The sequence below is a fragment of the Centruroides vittatus genome, unplaced genomic scaffold, assembly GCF_030686945.1.
Source record: "Centruroides vittatus isolate TY-2023 unplaced genomic scaffold, ASM3068694v2 contig_181, whole genome shotgun sequence".
Taxonomy (NCBI): domain Eukaryota; kingdom Metazoa; phylum Arthropoda; class Arachnida; order Scorpiones; family Buthidae; genus Centruroides; species Centruroides vittatus.
The window spans coordinates 593,595-613,769 of NW_027121109.1; the positions used below are offsets into that span (position 1 = coordinate 593,595).

General features: G+C 34.9%; 1 protein-coding gene across 2 annotated transcripts; it reads left to right on the top strand.

Moving 5' to 3' along the window:
• Window positions 1–12,287: 12,287 nt before the first annotated feature.
• On the top strand, window positions 12,288–15,664 carry LOC136969809 (transcriptional repressor CTCF-like). Of its 2 annotated transcripts, XM_067264085.1 has the most exons (3): window positions 12,290–13,575; window positions 13,686–13,721; window positions 13,830–15,664. In XM_067264085.1, the coding sequence occupies exons 1-3, from the start codon at window positions 12,383–12,385 to the stop codon at window positions 13,861–13,863; spliced, it is 1,263 nt and encodes a 420-aa protein (XP_067120186.1). In that variant the 5' UTR covers window positions 12,290–12,382; the 3' UTR covers window positions 13,864–15,664. The 2 variants fall into 2 exon arrangements, with proteins under 2 accessions (XP_067120187.1, XP_067120186.1); XM_067264086.1 differs by lacking the exon at window positions 13,686–13,721 and having other exon boundaries at window positions 12,288–13,575.
• Window positions 15,665–20,175: the final 4,511 nt, after the last annotated feature.

A 20,175-nucleotide genomic window follows, 5' to 3' on the forward strand; every position in this document is an offset into this window, starting at 1 on the left:
GCATTGCCATAACTAAACAAGCAAACAAACATAATAATGTGGATGTACGTCATCACATTCCCACTATTAATATGTTACAAATAATTTGACAATTCATACTTTTACAAGTCTGAAGTAAAATAATGTATGAAATTGCTTTGCTGTTGCTATGAAGTCAAAGGTCGTCTTTGTTTCTTACATCTGTTAAGTTAAACAAGATAATTTTGTATACATTATACTGTACATAAAACTTTGATATACGGACTCCGTCCTACAGTAATGTTTAAAAAATAGAATTATTTATCGAAAAATAATCCTCTAAGATTTTATCCGTTGAATTTTTTTTTTTTTTTTTTTTTTTAACTTTTTCTTACCTGTGGGCGGTAACAGCGCCTTTTTAATTATACTTATCACGGATTCGGCTAGGCCCACAGTGGGATCCGCTGGATGGCCAAACGGTTAAGGTGGCAGCTTGCCACTCTGGGGACTTGGGATCGAATTTGGACGGGTCGAAAAACCCCAGGAATTTTTAGAGAGGTTGTCCGTCCTGATACTTCGGGCCCCGTGCCTCACCACCCGGTCGGCCTGTTGTAAACCTGGCCGAAACCATAATGGGCTTGTTAAAAAACGTCGTCTAAACAATTACATAGTATAACGTTTCTTTTACTGTGTATATGTCGCAATGCCGAGTTGTAAAACCGCCACTTGCATGCAAAACAAGAACTTCGCATTCCGCCATTCGTAAGAAAGTATTAAAATCGAGAAAATCCATACTTTTTCGATTATTCCTACGTATATTAAATAAAGTATTACTCTTTAAAATAATTCTAAAAATATTCGAAAAATCATCGAAAAGCTCATAAAAATAAAATGAAATTAAAAAAAGAAAAGAAAAAAAACGAAAAATGATAATTATAATGCAGATGTCGCTTTCATCCGCAATGGCCAATTCGCGAAGAACGAAGTGGGGAAGGCTTCGATAATCAAAAGTTATGAGCGATTTTGACGTTTTTATCGACCATTCACACTTTTCATTTAAGGTTATTTCGGTAAGTGATCTTATAAACAATTTTTTACGACATAATTTATTATTTTTTATACCGATTTCGCCCGGTTTTTGCCGTTCGAAAATGCGATGTTAGGGGTAAAAGTTTGATGTCGTTTGGTTCGTTTGGTCTTTTGTTCGTCTGTTTTTTTTCTCATTTTCTCGCTTATTTATTAAAACCGAGCTCGTAATTGGCGGTAAAATCGATTTTTTTAACGTTTTACGCTCAAATTTCTCCGTAATGAATGCATTTATCGAGTTTTAATTAAAAAAAATGCCGAGCATCCCATCTACTGATGTCTATGATTACGTTGCTCCTTACGTCACGTTGACGTTTGTTTGTTTGTTGTGATCTAGTAAATCACCTCACGCCGCTTATTGGGCTTACTTTATTGCCAATATTGATTTGCTTTTGTGTAATTGCTTCGTCTCTTGAATAATTCGTGGTGTGGAGGGTTGAATCTGTCAACTCGTCACGGATTCCAACATTAGTACAAGATTCTGTTGTTGTGGCAATGTTGAAATTCTGATATGGAGTCAACTTCTGCATTGACGCCGACTTCTTTTGCTATTGTTATTTGTAATGAGAGAGCACGTTGTTTTTGACGTTTCGCCTGCCGGAGAGCAATTTTGCGTAATGATCGAATGGAACGTCTTCTAGTCGTGTGGCCGGGCGGTTCTGTTCTCCGAATGCTGGAGTTTGGTTGCGGGTTCGCGCCTTGCCGGGATGGGCTGGAGTTTTTGCCACATCTGTAATTGGCCAGTTACCCTTAAAAAGACCTCTCAGAAGGAAGATTACCTGAGTGTTGCATTGCCTTAACTAAACGATCCTAGTTGTGTTGCCCTAAAGACGGCAGGCCTATCGAGTATTTCGGTTTAACGTCTGCGGGCAAGTTTGTATGATTACGCCTCCGAACGAGACAGTTGGGACTTTATTAGAGATGTGGACCGTACCCGTAAGAGCAAGAGTCAAAGAAACTGTACCTCTGCGTGTGACTATTTGTGAGATACGGTCGCTTGAAATTATCCTACTTCTGGGTTGTGTGCAATTGGGAGTCGCGCGCTCTGCTAAGACCGTTGCATTTAACTATTTAGCTCAAGTGACCGTCTCGGCTTTGAGTGGCCCATTTGACTGTTTATGGAGTACTCACTGTTACATAGTTTTAAGGAGTGTGGGGACTCATCCCGTGTGAGTGCCGAGGTGCAGGTGATGGCCGGCATCAAAGATTATGTGCAGAGCATGGAGAATAGATGGTATACTGTTTTACGGTAAAAACTGACCTGTGGTGGTGACTTGAATATCTCATGAAGGGTCATTTGTACTGGTATAGTTTGACAATTTTGCTCCTATGGAGGGGGTCTATACCCACAGTTATAAATCTGAGTGGAAAATTCCTCATTCAAAGTTTACGTCTTATCCAAGATTCTGTTGTTGTGGTGATCTTAAATTTTGACATGGAGTCAAGTTCAACATTGGCAACAAACTTCTGTTGCTATTGTTATTTGTAATGAGAGAACACATTGTTTTATTAGTTACAATCCAAAAACCATTGGATTGGTATAGCATGCCAATTAGTAGCAGTTTGTTATTTGCTGCAATTTAAATTTGCATCTAACATAAATAATCCAGCAGCAGAATTTGTTATGATGATACTCATTTACCAGTTTGTCAGTTTGAGTTTTGTGTAGGGTGTGGATATTTCTGTACATCTGATTTTAGTGGAAATGAAAACAAAATTTAAACACTTCAGTGCAGTTTGTTGACATAAGTTGTTGTTAAAACTTTCAAAATCTTCTAAATGTTACTTTTTTCCTTATCAATTGTATTATTTAACATTATTTTTAATAAATTCAGTTACTCAAACTGAATATTTGGATATTGGTATATTTATTTTTAAACACTAAACAAAAGCGAGTTTCCGAAATGTGTAAAAATTTTAATTTCTGAGGCCATTTTGACAATTAAATCCAGAATTTTACAATTGTTTCTGGATTAGTGTGGTGTAAAAACAAGAATATTTTAGATCTGAATTGGTAATTTGTATCATAGTTTGATAAATACCAGTTTAATTGATTTGGTGATGGTTTAAATCATTCATTACTAAAAAATAAACAGTTTTTTTTGTAAGTTATGTGTACAAATGTATCACTAATGCATAAGCTGCAATTGTGCACCATGATTTGGAATATTGGCCTCTCGCCAAATCCTTTAATCGGTTACATTTTACAAAATGATTGGCTAATGAGAGAATATTTTAAAATTTTCACTGCATCGCTATTTGTGCAAAATGCTCTTGGGTGATAAACTAAACCTTGTAAGAAAGAAGCTATAAAGGTTACAAAATCTATCAAGATTGTGACACTAAAAATTCATTAAATGATTTTTATTCCAAATATTTTTAAAACTAGAATTATAACATTGTTCTTCTTGTGTTCTTTTAGAAAAATCTTCATCCTTCATAGTAAAAAGCATTATGTTTAACATCTTGCATCTGTGGTTTTTCTTCCGACACACACATATTAGTATACATAAAATTAAGTGACAAATTGATTGACCTTCTGTATGTTTCCAGCAATGACAGCATTGTACAAGATATTGCAAGCATTTTCAGCCATGTTCGGGGACTGGCATCAGGCTTCTATAGAACACTTTCTTTGTTTTAGTTGATGGAATTTGAAAAGGTTTTTAAAAAGCAAGGTTCTGAAACCAAAAATCTTTTAAAACAGTAAGTTTTATCTTATTCAAATCATCATCAAAAATTTAAAAACAACATTTGTTTAAACTCCCCACAATAATTTATAAAACAGATGGTTGCACAACTATTTTATAACAATCTGTTACATGAATACATGATTTAATGAATAATTTTCAAGAGTTGGAAATTGTTTCTGCATCTTTGCTGTTTATATGTATCCTTTGTCATGAGTTCTTATATATCTCCTGTGTTTCTAGTATTTTCAGTTTATTGGTGTCTAGAGTTTCTAATTAATTTGACATTGTCCCATCGTGCCAACACCCTGGGTTCTATTGCATATTGGGCCAGAGTTGCTGTTACGTTGTTATTTGTAATGTTCTGCCAATCTGTGTGTCCAAGCCCTGTTAGTGGATTCTATGTACCATATCTGGTTCATTTCACTCGTTCTTGTGTATTGTCAGGAGTAAACATGAATAGCAATAGAAAAAGCAAAGCTTTTGAATTGAATTCCAAAATCACATAAGTACCCGATATACGTTTTAATCCATTGCCACGTGAAAACAGGTGATTATTTGAAATCATAATTTGGAGAAATTCATAAGTGTAATCGAAGAAGAGTGAATTCGAGTGTTAAGAATTGGCAAAAAAGGTTCCCCATTGTCCAGCTTAACATGAACAAATTATGTTGTCGATTTTACAATATGTTTTTTTAAAGTTTAAAATGCCAGTAATTTTTGTGGAACAATGTGTGCATTTATGTGCATTTGATATTTTATTTGTGATTAAATGAAATAAAATTAGAATTGTATTAATGAATCTAATTTTATTTATTTTTATCTTTAAAGTCGCACCTCGTCTTATATGTGAGTAAATACAGCTATATGAGATTATTAAATCTGTTATCATATAGTGTTATGGTGTAGACCAGGTGTGTCAAACTCAATTTAAACAACGAGCCATTTAATGCAACTGGTAAGATTCACACAGGCCACATCACATTTACAAATTTTCTTAAAATTATATTTTGAAGTAAAAATGCAGGAATATAGATAGGGCAATTAAAACATATAGTTCAGTGAATTCAACTCAACAATATATAGTTGCTATAGTATTGCTTTTATTTAAGCATATATTTTATTTAATGTATATATTTATAAAGTAAAATTAATTGTTTTTATCAGAAATTTGCCAGCAATTTCTTCCTCCTTGTTTTCCAATATTTGGATTCAAACATATGGCAGATAGATGTTTATCAGTTAATCTTAATCTATAAGCCATTTTATTTAATTTCATGCGTGAAAATAATTGCTCACATAAGTACATATTTTTAAAAAAAAAGCATAAAATTTGTGCAGCAGATTTTTTAATTTTCGGGCATTTTTCACCTAAATAGAAATATATTTTGGGAGTTCCTACTTCTTGATATTTATCTTTTAAAACCAAATCATTCTGGAAATCAATTAATTCCAGTTGTATCGAAGTTGGGGCTTTCTCAACTTCAAAGGAAAAAGGTCCGATGAAAAGAGAAAATTTCTTGTAACTCTTCGAAATCATCAAAAAGTTTATCAAATTCATTTTCGATTTCTTTAATTTTATGAACATATTGTGAAAACGAGCAGCTTTGATTTTGTGCTCACACGTAGGAAAATACATCGAAATGTTTGTTTAAAAAATCATTTGCAAAAAAAAGTTAGATATTTTAATAAAACTTGCAATTGCATTGTATATGTTCATTATTAATTGATCTTTGTCTTGCAATGTAATATTAAGATTATTCAGATGGCCAGTAATATCTTAAAAATGCTAGATCTTTTACTTGCAATGAATCTTTTGTAACCGATATATTTTCGTTGTTTTCATCTTTCATTTCAAGAAATAATAATATTTCCTCCAAAAGCAGATAGAAGCCCTTCGGGACTTTGTGGCAGGACAACCAACGAACTTCTGCATAATAAGGAAGATCTTTGAATTCAGATTTTAAATCTTTAAGGAACAAAGTAAATTGGCGATGGTTAAGTGCTCTCGGTCGAACAAAGTTGACTGTCTTTGTAACTGTTTTAAGTATTTCGTCCATTTTTAATAATTTTAAACAGAGAATTTGTTGGTGAATAAGGCAATGGAATGGTTAAATTCATTACTTTTCATGAATTTAGTAAGCATTTGTTGCTGGCTATTAAGTGAATTCTTCATTGTTTTTAATTTTTCTTTTCTTATTTTTCCTTGAAAGCACGAAAATTGTTCTTTGTGATTAGTGCTATAATGTCACTTAACCACCTCTTCATGTTGTACAAGATTTAAAGGATGCTATTTTGCAATTTTTGTCTTAAACTCAATTGTACACTTGTAGTCAGTATTAAAGTTTGCAGATTGTGGAGGCCAGTCCAGAATTTTGATCTTTATGATCTTTTTCCTTTCAAACCATGTTGTCATAATCTTAAGTGTGCAGTTAGGATCTTGCAGCATGAAGTAATTTCTGATTGACTTTTTCTGTGTGGTATTTATGTGATTTTTTTTGTTTTCTTACACTTGCATCTACACTTGCAAATTAAAAACTTAATTCTTTCTAAATTCATGGGTGGGTTAGAAAAATTATTTTAATTTAGTAATTCCCTATTGTTTTCTGCTTTATAAGTTTGCTTTTGTTTTTACATAAAAGTTATTCAGTAGTTTTCACACAGCATTGTAAAGACAAGAAATGTTTTTTGACATGCTGTAGAACATCATGTATATGTTCTTCACTTCTTATCATGTAATTTGTAAATAAAAATGCAGAATTATAGATATTTCCACAATAGAACATGCACAAATGACAAAGATATCTGGCATAACAACATACCTTTGTACACAACCTAATTTGCATTGTTGTGTCTGATGAAACACTAAATACATAATGAATATAATTTAAGTATTTCTGTGTAAAGTGTTCTGCAAATTCTAGGTTCATTACTAATTATATGATTAGTGTTTGGCATTTGTTGTATTGTTTTTTGCTTCTTGTCCTTAAATTTCATTAAATGTTTCTACTAACTTAAACCAGTTATTTCACTGGCATTTAATGAAATCTTCACCAATAAAAATTGGTTTATAAATCACATTTTTGGACGGAACACACGATTTTGATAGACCAAAAAAAATGTAGTTATCATTTTTTTCTCATTTGGATCATTAATGCCAGTTGTAGATTGATTTAAAAATTATTTTAATTAGCTTTTCTTATAAATAAATGATACTTTTGAATGTTGTAATAAAAAAAGAACTGTATATGGGAATTTCTCATCAACAACAAGGAATTCTAGAGAAATGCTGAGATTAGTAAAACCACGGTTGATGAAACACACTATGCAGAGGAAGGATAAATATTTTATGATCAGGGCCAAAGTTTAATTGTTAATTTATTATTAATCGATATTAATAACCTTATTTCAAAATTATAAAACTATAGAATGAAAATTTTTGTAAACAAAATTTAAAAGTTTTATTTATCTTTTTAATAAAGTTAAGAAATGTTTTATAAGTCAATCAGAAAGATGCATTTCCTTGTTTATTGCAGTGAGTGTTGGCAATAGTTTTTCATTTTTGTTTCAAATGATTTCCTTGTTCTTACAATTCACCTTGCTGTCAAAGATGTTCTTCACTTTTATGGGTTGGTCTTTGCCTTCTAAACATCTAGTGATTGCCACAATGCACTCTACTTCAACAACAGCTGATGGAACTTCACTTTCATTTTCAAGGCCTATCTCTGATTTTACTTCCTTGGTTTTTATAATATAGTATTGTAATCATGTTATATTTGATTCTCCAGATTTTTGAAATCTTGATGTTTTATGACTCTTGTACCCAAAAAATTGATTCCTAAGATGTGTGTGTATGTGTGTGTTCACATCTACTTTGTTGTATATCTCAGGATGGGGCAAAGATTAAGAAATGAAATTTGGCATGGTAGCTTGTATATAAGGAAGCATTGATGCTGTTAAATTTTGGTGGTTAAAAGTCAACGGGTTGGGATATAGAGGGGGGATCATGTGGCATGTCTTGAGTGGAGTTGGATTTAATAAAATATTTACTTGTTATTCACATTTACAGTTTTCTAAAAACACTTCTTTATCTTCAAAATTGATCTTCTTAACAATCATTATGCAATCTAGAATGCTGCAATACTGGAAAAACATTGCCAAAGTTCTGTTTCTTCTTCTGTATTCTCTAGGACATGTGTAAATGTGCAGGAAATATAATTTTCCATTATTGCTATTATACTTCAGCCTGAAGGTTGAAGCAAACTTGTTACAAGATGGAACTGTTATCTGAGCATTCAAATGTAAAAAGTGCAGTTAATTGCTATGTGCAGATAAGTTCAAATTTAACAATGAGTGGTACATTAAAAGAATAAACTGTCCAATTTTGTGTTATAGAACTACAGATGTGTGTGTTCTTTGGTGCACAACACATCCAATAGTACATTGTAGCATGTCTCCCTGAATGGTCTTTATCACAGTAATGCAGTCCCAGAGCTCTGCCAAAGATATAGGTGGTGGTCTTGTCCTGTAATATTTCCACAAAAGAGAATCATATGGCATGAGATCTGGAAATCTGGGAGGTTGTCTAATGCATCACCCCATCCAGTGGTGTGGGAGTTCTGTTTGGATATTGACATAATTGTGTGACAATGAGATGAAGTTCTATTCTGCTGGAAGAATTGGAAACTTCATTGGAACTTAAACTTGTAATTGCAGAAACAAGCTGGAACACAACAATGACTGGTTTGTCATACCCCGTCTCTATGGTAAAAAGGCTTTGTATTTGAAAGTGTGCAAAAGATGCTAAGTTTGGTGAATCTTGTTCATATTCTTGAGAATAATGAGGATTTTCCATGCCCCATATCCCGACATCATGTTGGTTCACCTTTCCACTTAAAAGTAGCTTCACTGAATGCGAAAGTGTTCATCCTCCAATGCATCCTGCTTACAACAGCAGAATTTGTATTGTGCGCCCTTAAACTTGGCCTTTAACTACCGCAGCAACTGCACATAGTACAGTTTCAGTTGCACCATCACAAAAACTTCTATATAGTTGGCTATGGAATGCCAAGTTTGCAACTGATATGGTTTGTTGACTTTCAGAAACTATGCTGTAAATTCTCCCAAACTCTCTTCACAGTTTCATCAGGAACACTTGGTTTTCCATTTCTTTTTTCTTTGCAGATGCAACCTATCTCTGGGAACTGTCAATACCACTGCAGAATGGTCTGGGGGGCCTAGCAGTGGGTTCCATACCACTGTCAGAACAAATGCTATGCATAACTAAGGATTTTCATACTCAACAGAAAGTTTCCCTCCACTGCATAGTCACTATTTTGATAGTGGATGTCATGCTGCCACTTGCTTTGTCATAAGGAAGTCTTGGCATGTATATTTCAAATTTGGAGAACTTCTCTTTTGTTTTGTGTCTGGTATGGATGACCTGGCTCCGATACATTGCAAGTTGCAGGACTTAACACTCAGCAATTCATTTGTAATTACTCTGTAATGTTATTTTAAAACATAAGTGATCCATCATAAAAAAAATCAAATAATTAAAACATTTTTGAAATATTTTTACAAACTTTGGTCAAAACAACCAACTACAATCAACAAGGAATGCCATATTTATTCTTTTTATATCAAAAGTCTTACATGCATACAGAAATTTAGTCAACTGTTATTAAATTTTGATATAAGACAGACATAACAGCTTTCCATAGTAAATACCAGTACATATAATTCTCACTTCTAAACCTTTTAAGTTTCCAGTAAACGAACGTTTTCAATTCTCTACCATTTACAATTGTTCTAATTATGGAACATCAAGAATTCGAACATTTTTGAATACAGATTAATTTGAATAATTGTGCTAGATTTAATGTTTAGACAAAAGACCCCGATATCTGTATATTTATGCATTGGCTCATCCTTATGCAAATAATATGTAATTATTGATGGGAATGTTCGTCATATGTGTATTGTCATGCATATGATATCGTGTTGTTGTCGTCTTTGAAATTTATAAAATTTCCTGACCTGCTTGCTTTATAAACTTCGAGGGTTTCCAGAGCCCTGATGTAGTCTGTCTGGAATGATTTTCTTATGAGAGCAGTGTTCTCTAAGTCGGCCTGTATATCTGGATCTGTGGCGTATGTTGACAGGGCAGTGGTGTGCTTTCCTTTGTTGATGTCATATTTGTGTTCCATGATTCTTTTTTGTAAAGACCTTTTGGTTGATCCAATACAGACCAAGTCTCTCTGGAATCTGTGGTCCCTGATCGGGATACTGTATACCCCTGATGCCCACAAGTTATCTGGCATTCCTTAGTAGCAAGTAAATTGTTTGCATCCTTATGTATGCTAATTCGATTTTCTTCTTTTGTGCTTTTTCTTTGTATAAGGAATGCAGGTTTTTGTTGTACTCTGACTGTGTGTTTTGCATTAGGGTTCCAATCAGGAACCCTGTTGGACCCCCTGGTCTCTGGTGGTGCGACACTCAGTGTGTGACGTATAGAAGTCACGAGCTAAATTATGAATTAGGTCCCTTTTGTACCTCTGATCTGCGGCAATATCCTCTAGGTGTTTAAGCTCCTTGACCGTGTCATCCTAACTAGCGTTGTATGTAAACGCCCGATTTGTTAATGCCCGGAATGCCACATTCTTATAGGGATATGGGTCCTCGGAGTTTGCCGGTATGTATAATGGTAAGAAGCTGGGTTTGTATTGTATTCTTGTCTCTATCCCACTTTTGCTGAGCTGTATGGAGATGTCCAAAAAGTGCACACTGGATGTTGACAACTAATCTAGTTTGAGGGTGAGTCCATAGGGGTTGTTATTTATGTTGTCTAAAGAATCGTTCACATTGGATTCCTTTTTCCAGATGACAATCACATCATATATATATATATCTTTGGTATAAAATGATTTTGGTTGTAAATTTGGGGATGACCTCCCTCTCTAATTGCCTCAGTACTAATCCACATAAGTTACCTGAAGGGGGTCCCCATGGGCACTCTCGTTTTTTTCTTTTGCAGGTATGTTGTGTTGTTAAACCTAAATATTGAGTTGTAGCACACGAGGTTGATGGTAATACACTTTCTGTACTATTTCATGAGATTATCCTCTTGTGTTCCTTTGTTCAAGGCAACAATTAGACCTTTATGTGATGTAAACTGTCAAAAACTTTCCATTTTACTTACAAAAGTGCATGGATTTTTACACTAATATAATTGCTGGAAACATTGCTATGGTAGACTTGGACAAGAAAAAAGTTGGTCTGCTTGTCTAACATGACAAAATCCAGTTTTGTCATGTTAGACAAGATGTGCTCTTGACTTCATTGTAAGGGTGTATATATAGCTCCTGGGAAATCCTAGTGTGACAGTCTATGGGAATCTCCCATGTGATGACATCTCTCATTAGACCCCATGATGGGTGTGGTCACTGGAAACTGAATATTTTTTTTTAATCATGGATTCAAAAAAAAAAGTTCAGACAAATCACCTCCAACAAATGTAAAAATTTCCAATTAGCCTGCTTACTTGATAATGATTTTTCTCCAGTTGCATGCAATAAGTCTTCTCCTTTTCTAATTCAAAATTTATTTGAATCAACTGTTGGGCATCCAAAAAATGTACAGAAATTGAGATCAGGGAACTTGCTGATAGAAACAGCATCCCCTCAACAATCAGTAAAGCTTTTAGCAATGAAGACTTGGGAAACATTGGGGTTAGTGTCAGACCACATATTTAAACTCATTATGTGGTGTGATATCTGAGATCAGTCTGATGTCTGAAGACACATCAGATATTCAGATTGGACTTTTGGATCAAAGCGTCACTGCTGTTCGCACATTTGCATTGATCGAGATGGCAAGTTAATACCAACAAAACATATCCTTGCCTTTAACAAACCGCCATTACCATCTTCTGTTGCAGCAGGATATTTGTACTGTCCAGTCTACCCATATGTTTCAAACCCACTATGCCACTTCAAATGCCAGCAGTTTGGACATTCATAAGCATCAAGCCATGGAAGAAGTGTGTACACACAGTATGGAACCGAAGGTCACAAGAATACTGAGTGTATGGATACTCTGTCGTGTGAATTGCAAAAATGCCATCCTGCCTAGTCTTGTAAATGTCTTGTATGGCAATGAGAAAAAGAGATTTAATGGGTCAAAATTATTAACGGGTTATCTTACCTGGAGGCTTGTTATATGGTCATTTTAAGTGAACTAATGAAACAAGACATTTGCAGCTGCATTGAAATCCAGAAAGATGTGGGGTTTAAATCAATATTTCTGTTTTCCCAAATGAATCTCTCAATTGCCATGCTAAATGTTTACTGATTTGGTATAAAAAACAGAAAAAAAGGCAATTTACAAGAATAAAAACATATATTTAAATATACACATTATTTGCTGGTTTTATGTTGTAATTACACTTTGATTTGCAGCTATTTAAGATAATAAACCTTAAGTTTTGTTTGATACAAACAAAATTACATTCAATTTAGTTATTTGAGGTAGTCTTTGAATTGTTTATCTATAATATAACTTGAAAGTTGTAAAATAAATAAATAGTGTGCTTACTTAACTAAATCTTATTTTATTTTCAGTATTTTTTCCTACTGTATACACTAGACATGGCAGAAGATCCACCTTTCCCAAATATGGATAAATTCAACAACAATGCAAGATGTGCCATAGACAATTTGGGAGTTCAAATAAAAGAAGAAAAGTTTCTGAATCTGGAACAGATTGAACTGAACAGAAATAATATCCTCGCTAACAATAACAGAAATCCTCTTCATACCCAGCTGATGTTGGCACCGCAGAATGGTTTAAATATCGCTCAGATGTCTTCCCCTGTCACGCATTTGGATCCCTCCCATTTTAACGACAAGGGCACTTGGATCGAGGGTAAGGAAAAGTTGAGTTGGAACAACTCGTCCGTGGCGTGCTATAATCCAAAGACGAAACTATTTCGTTGCGTGGCCTGTAACAATACTGGATTTCTCTCACACATAGCAGAACACTATTTGAGTACTCATGCTAATGCTGCGGTTTTTCAGTGTCCTCACTGTACGTATACCGGTATGTGGCCACGTTACGTACACACTAACAAACAGCAGATTGCCTCGAGCATTGCAAGTAGTATATGTAAGGCCCAGCCAGTGCTGGATGAGATCATACGGCTGCTTCAGAATCTGAAAGATAGCGTGGAGAAGAAGACTAAGGAGAAACAGATTGCGGATAACAAGAATAAGCGTTACGTGTGTTCCAGATGTCTGTATGCTACTGACAGACGCGATCTATACAATCGGCACGAAAATATACATAAGGACGAGAAACCATTTCACTGCTATGTTTGTTTTAAGATGTTTAACAGAGGAGATCACGTGAAGAAACACTTCCTTCGTATTCACAAAGAACACGTGTACGATGCCACTCTCATCCACCGTTTTCCTGCGAAAACCGCTCCTGCCAACGTGCGACATCAGCAGCAGCCCACCCAAGTTCCCTCTTCGTCGACACTGACAAATATTAATTCGTCACTGTCTTCCGACAAACTAAACTCCAAATCAAAGAAGACCAAACAGGTGAAAACATTCGTTTGCACTTACTGCCCCTGGCAGGGAGTCGACAGCTGGTGTCTGCGTCGTCATCTCAATACGCACATCAAACCTTTCTCTTGTTCCCTATGTGATTACAAAGCGGCTCGTACTGAACGACTCTCCATGCATGTCATGAAGGTTCACAGCAAGCGGTTATGCAATAAGTGTAATTTTGTTGCGGATAATGATGCCATATACGAGCAGCACGTAATCGAAAACCAGTAAGTACAAAAGTCTATTGTTTTGATACCAATGCATGCAAAAAATTAGAAACACGTTTTAAGTAATTTAAAACATTTGCAAAGTCTAAGTTAACTTTTTCTGTTTCAAGCTGCATTGCTAACAAACACATGGAAAAGCTTATTAGGTAAACTCCAATCTAAAGCTAAAATTTCGAAAATTTATTAGCATTTCTCTAATTGTTTAATGTTAGTGTAATTGCGATTGTGCAATAATTATTCAATTTATGTTTCAGTTCGCACAACCTGAAGGCATTTAAGAAATCATGACTTGGCTGCATTCCTACAAACCTCCTTTTGACAAACTACTTGGTAAACTTGGATAACCAAACGCAATTTATTTGGAAATTGAACTGGCACGGCCCCATAATTCAGCAGCAGTGAGAGAGTCATGTTGTCGACTGCCCGCGAACGGGATTCCCGACTAACAGACCTCTTTTTTTCCACACAGTGCCGAAGTGGATAACAATCTGTGATTTATTTCAAATTAAAGTCCATCGGGCATGTTGGCACTCCACTATGCTTGTGGACGGACCTTATGCTGTTTGGTTATCTGCGATCGGATGTTTAGAAAATCCACAATTTACGAAAGTGTTACTTGTATATATGTTTACGTTTATTATTTTTATTTCTGTTTCTACTTTTTTTGTTTGTTTGTTTTTTCCTCATAGAATTTAGTGATGCCATGAAATTTTTATACAGTCGAGTCGGGAGACAATTGAGCTTACAATACTCATTCTCTTTGTAGAATCATTTGCTTATCACTGTATAGTTTTTACTGATTTTATTTGTTATTTTTTAGAATAGTTTAATATTATTATATACTTGCTATAAACTATAAAGATGGATATTTACATTCCTCTACAGAAATTTTTCTTTACGATTAACCGAAAGTTGGACAAAATTGTACGGTATTTTTAAGGTTTTTCAGGCAGCGTATAATAACTAAATGGAAAAACCGATGTTAATTTTAACCTCTACCTTAAAAATACATAAGTTTGACTGTAAAATTTCTGTAAAAATATTGTAATATTATGACTAAATCGCAGTCTAGCGGTATCATTCGTAGAATAAATGCACGCTGCTACATATTATCTTAAGTTTTGTAACTATAAACAGAAGAACGTGTGATACCGTTAGACGCATTTTGCAGATGGCAAATACTTAAGAAAAGTTTTTAAACCACTTCTTAAAAATTCGAAATCGAGAACCTAATAAAAGTAAAACTTCGAGAACCCCAAATGATCGACGAGGCGTCAAGGACCGAATTGTTTAAATAATCAAAAATATAGTATATAAATAATTGTTTCCGACATGTGTTTTAATGCCGATAAAGAATAAAGTTTTAAGAGACGGCGAAAGAATTTGATCGTCTGAGGTTCTCCGAAAACGAATTTTAGCGTCTTCATCTTTTGTACTCTCACTGGTAGAATATTTGCATTTATATAAAGTATAAAATATTCGAGTTTTTTTGTATTATTTTTAGGAATAACTTCCTCGTTAATGTTTTAAACAATATTCAGAAGAAAAAAAAACACTGTACTGTGGAGAGAGAGAGAGAGAGAAAATGATAATATACCCCCTCGCCATTGTACGTGCTTGCAAGTAACAATAATAATAATAATAATTGGAGATTAGAGACTTTGCAAAATATTCATATTTTATCATTTTACAGAATAATTAATTCTAGACAATTGCAGTATTAAACGTGGTGTTTTTATTCTATTTATATAAATGTGAAGCATATCTCAGGAAATAGTAAGTAGTTGCATGATGCTGTTGATGTTTTTTCCATTTTTTTTTTGTTTTTCTTCTTGAGCTTTGTATTTATATTTCGTATATGCACGTGCGCTCCTGTAGTTAGATTAAACGTGCGCCGCGCTTCAAGAGTCGCGGGGCGGGCGTTTCCCGGCAGCGAATTTACGGGAGAAAATGCCACAAGAAATCGAAGACTTTGTTATACTAGCTTTTATCTATGTGTAAATGTGGAGATTTTCATGTTAATAGTAAATGTTAATCTTGTTTATTATGATTTTATGTATTAGAATGCAAATAAAATTGTATTTAAGTATTCCAGTTGATCGTTGTCATTTTATAAACTTGGTTTGCACGGATTGGAAAAATAAAGTGTCAATCTTGTTTTGAAAACCTCGAGATAGTGGATTTTGGAAGCAATTAGTCGCATTGTGACATAAGTACGTTGGGGTATCGTGTTGTATACGAACACACAAGACTAGTCGCCCGGAATGAGAAGTACAGTATTGAAAACATTGCATAGTGTGTCCTGTAGGCAGTGTATCAGTATAGCATTCTTGCTTGGTCTTTTTCAACATAGTCATAGTCCCTCGAATTCCATAAAAATATCATTCCTACCATTCCTGAATAGGTATAATGGATTATTCTTAGAGATATTCTTTGGAGTTGTTCTGTAGCTTTGATTACTACTGTTGCAGATGGAAAGTGGGTTTACCATAACTTTGGCACCCCACAACTTTCTCATTTTCCAAAGTCAATCTGGGGCCCTGCAATGGACACACACATGAAATGGTTTTCTCGTGAGAAAAGTTTGGTCATCATTTCAGTAGTGTGTGGAGATCGACAATGTTTCCAGTTCTACATGCTGTTTACGTAACGGTAAACAGCATGTAGAACTAGAGCGCTTACAATGGCCATATAAGTAGCACTTTCTTATTGGCGGTTTGCAACCACTTTCCTTCCAATCAAAGTTTCAGCAAGATTGGAACGAAACCTTTGTGGGTAAATCATCTAAATGTTCATCTGCAAACAAACGTAAACAAAGGTAAGTGATATTAATCATAACTTTTTGGGTTTGTTTTATGCGAGTTATGTACTGATATTTAATTAAATAGGATGTTGTTTCCTTTAACTTATTTTACACTTTAATAATTGTTAGAGTATGACCAGGTGCTCCGCTTTCAGCTGTACAAATTGCAGCAAGAAAGGATTTTCGACGAAAGTTCTTCTGAAAGATCCTACACGTCGTAAACTTTGGGAAACAGTTAAAATGAAAACTGGAAAGCAAATAATGGCAGCTATTTAATGGAGTATTAACAGTCAGCTATGTGTGTAAAGTTTTTATTTTGTATTTGGATGATATATTTGTTAGTAAAACATTCCAAATCGTTTAAATTTAAATACATATACTTCACTATAAAATGATGTTCAACAGTAATTTAAAATAAGCACACAGTATATCCAAATTAATATGAATATTGATATAGTTTAATGCAGGGTCTTCCGAAAAGAATGCTGCCATTTTAAATTACTGTAATTACTTTGCATACTTCTCGGAGTAACATATGTCAATCAACGGAGTGACTGTCCGATCACTCCATTGATTTAGTCTATCACCCGCATATACGTATCTTGTTTGCTGTCTCTATGATGCACTTTAAGTGAAAATGGTGACATTTCACTTGGTTTCTAGGATGTGTGAAGACAAATTTTTAAATTTGTGTTTAGGCTTCAATATTTAAAAAAATAAATTATTTTTTACATTATCGAAATTCAGGATACAAGAAAAAAGAAATTGGATTGTCCCAAAAATGTTCACCACAAAATGAGTTCCAAAAGTCAAAAATGATATTTAATTTCTTTTGTCCGAATTTCCATTTAAATAGCTATGCCTACATTATTCCCCCGTATCAAGTGTTTCTGCTTACGGCTAAATAAGCAGTTTGGAAAAGACGCAGCAAAAGCTATTTGTGTGGCCACTCTTGTTATAGGCTCTCCCTGTAGAATTATGGTGGCTAGTCACTCTGTACGTACGGTGTGTTATGACTTAACTGTTTCTGATTGGCCGCACCATATTCCTTCCACTTATTTTAACATAAACCACATCTAGGGATTTCTAGTAACAATCATTTTTTTACTATTATTAATTTCTTTTGTAGAAAATGACAGTTTGTTGAACATTTGCTTGTATAAATGCATCAGAAAACAGTTACTCAATGGCAACTTCCCAAAAAATTTGGGCTGCTATGGTCAAAAGAGAAGGATGGTTTCCAACAGAGATCTGCTCTGTATGAAGTTTGTATTTCGTAATTTTTTTTTATAGATAATGGTGGCTTGTAAAATCTTATATTTGTTAATTATCACTATTAAACTTTATTTTCTTACTTCTCGGGTTTGCTTTTCTCCAAGTTGGTGGGAAAAACAGGAGAAAACAAAGTGGGAATTAAAATGCGAGGCTGTATCCACATTCACCATAAAACATCAAAAGAAAGAAAATGGGTTCTCCTTACGTAGGCTTTTATCCATAAGAAATATTTACAAAAGTTTATGGAATTTTCTAGAGTTTATTTATATTAATTTCAAAAACAAAAAGTGGTTTATTCAAGAAAATAATTGCCATTACATTAAAGCACTTTCTTTTATTACTTGGGCAAGTCAAATTCCTGCCAAATAGTACTTGCACGGTTTTGACTCGACGAACACTACAAGTGTGATTTTCATTTCCTCGTCGGCAAACTACTATCCATTCAAGAAATGTTGCGTGGAGAGGAAGACACGGTAGCAACACCATGGGCCATGTTGGGTTTGAGAGATCATCTCTTAGTGAGATCAACAGACTTCTGCCAGATTGTCCTTTGTGCACGTGGTCTTGCATTGTCACGTAGAAAATGCAATGTTTATCTGTGGCCACTCGGTTTGGATGGCATCGGCCAAACATTGTAGCAGATGCATTATATTTCGGAAGTTACAGTGGTATTTCGTGGAAGCATCTCTGGTGGTCCGATATACAAATATCCTGCTAAATTCACAGCACATCCTTGCACTGATGCAATTCCAGTTTTGGTGTACAGAATGTCTTTCACTTGTGATTGTGCACCTAACACCCTTTGTTTACCTACCCTGCAAGAAACTTCTAGATCTGCCATAGAACAACATATATTTTATAGAGGTTTAGGAAATTCCAGAAACTTGCATCAACCCAATAATATACAGAAATCTGAGAAAATTGACAGGAAAGATGAACACTTAAAGGAAGTAATTGCATTAGCATCCACATTGCTTGCAGGAATGGTGCTTACAAAGAAGTTTGTCAGTTGTATCCTTTACCTTCATTGAGAACTCTCTGCCAAAAGCTACAAAATCTAAAATTTGAATCTGTATTTTAGAAGAGATTTTCCAATTCGTCGGAATTTCAAGTAGGTGGAAACAAGCGGTGTCGCACTACTATTATTGTACTGGCGATTCAGTTAATGGTGCAATTTATAAAGGAATAATTGATAAATGCAGCGAAACAGGGCTCAATGTATTAGCTGTTACGTCGGATATGGCATCGTCTAATCAAGCTTTCTAGATACAATTAGGTGTATAATTATAAACTATGCAATGCATCTATCTAAGGAAAGAAAAAAGTTGTTTATTGTACCTGATCCTGTTCATTTATTTAAAAGTATCAAAGGAATGCTCATTTCAAATAATAACTGCAATTACACAAAGAAATTGTGTTCCAAATCAGCTAAGTTGGAAAGCTGATTTGGTTTCCTCTCATTTTCAGAAAATGAAAGTATCCTCTGCTTCTATAATTAATCACGATGTAAGCGACCAATATTTTTAACCGAAACTTTTTAAGAACCCGAATATGTACGGGTTGTCCACACGAAAGGGGTGTTTTTCCTTTTTCTGTGATGGTTTATTGGCTGGAATATGTAAATGTACAGGAAGTAACAGTGATGCTTGGGCTGCTTGTCTGCTACATGGTCACTTTGTCACAAAATGTCCCAACACATCACTATATTTTGGATACCGAGTGAAGAATGTCCACGATAGGCTGCGGAATCGGTTTTTAATGGCGTGCCCAAACTCTGCACTATTAGCAAACCAGTGGCTCCGGAGAGCTTTTTTTGGTGATCCAAAGATGGGCAGAAGCACCAGCAAATCTAGGCACACCATCGCTACGTGCAGGCATGCCTTGTCGTACAACAGAAGAACCCCATTTGATAACATGTTCGGTCGCTTACTCTTGATTGCCAGTAGATCTTGCATAAATTTGCAGTAGGATTGTACAAACTAATCCAAGATTACATTACAAATAATTCTTTAATAATTTCAGATTAATCATTATTCCTAAACAACCGAGCCTTAAATTTTTGTTTTTATTAGAAAATTGAAATCCTTAACAAATATAATAATTGTATTTTTGACTTTGGAAGTGGGAAAACTTTTCGGGAGCAAAAATTTCCATTAGAACGATGTCGAGAGAAATTGGAATGGGGGGAATATGGCGGACGGAAGTAGCATGGCAACACTGTATATTGTATATCATAGCCGATGTTGTGTTTTTTTTTTTTTTTTTTTCCAACTCTTTCCGCCCTGTGGGCACTAAGAGGGTCTCTTTTAGTAGGCCCATTATGGTTTCGGCTAGGCCCACAATGGGGCGACCGGGTGGTAAGGGACGGGGCCCAACATATCCGAACGGACCACCCCCCGGAAAATTCCTGGGGATTATTCGACCCGTTCGGATTCGATCCCGGGTCCCCCAGAGCGGTAGGCTGCCACCTTTACCGCTCGGCCATCCGGCCGTCGCCGATGTTGTGTTATTAGGTCATAGCT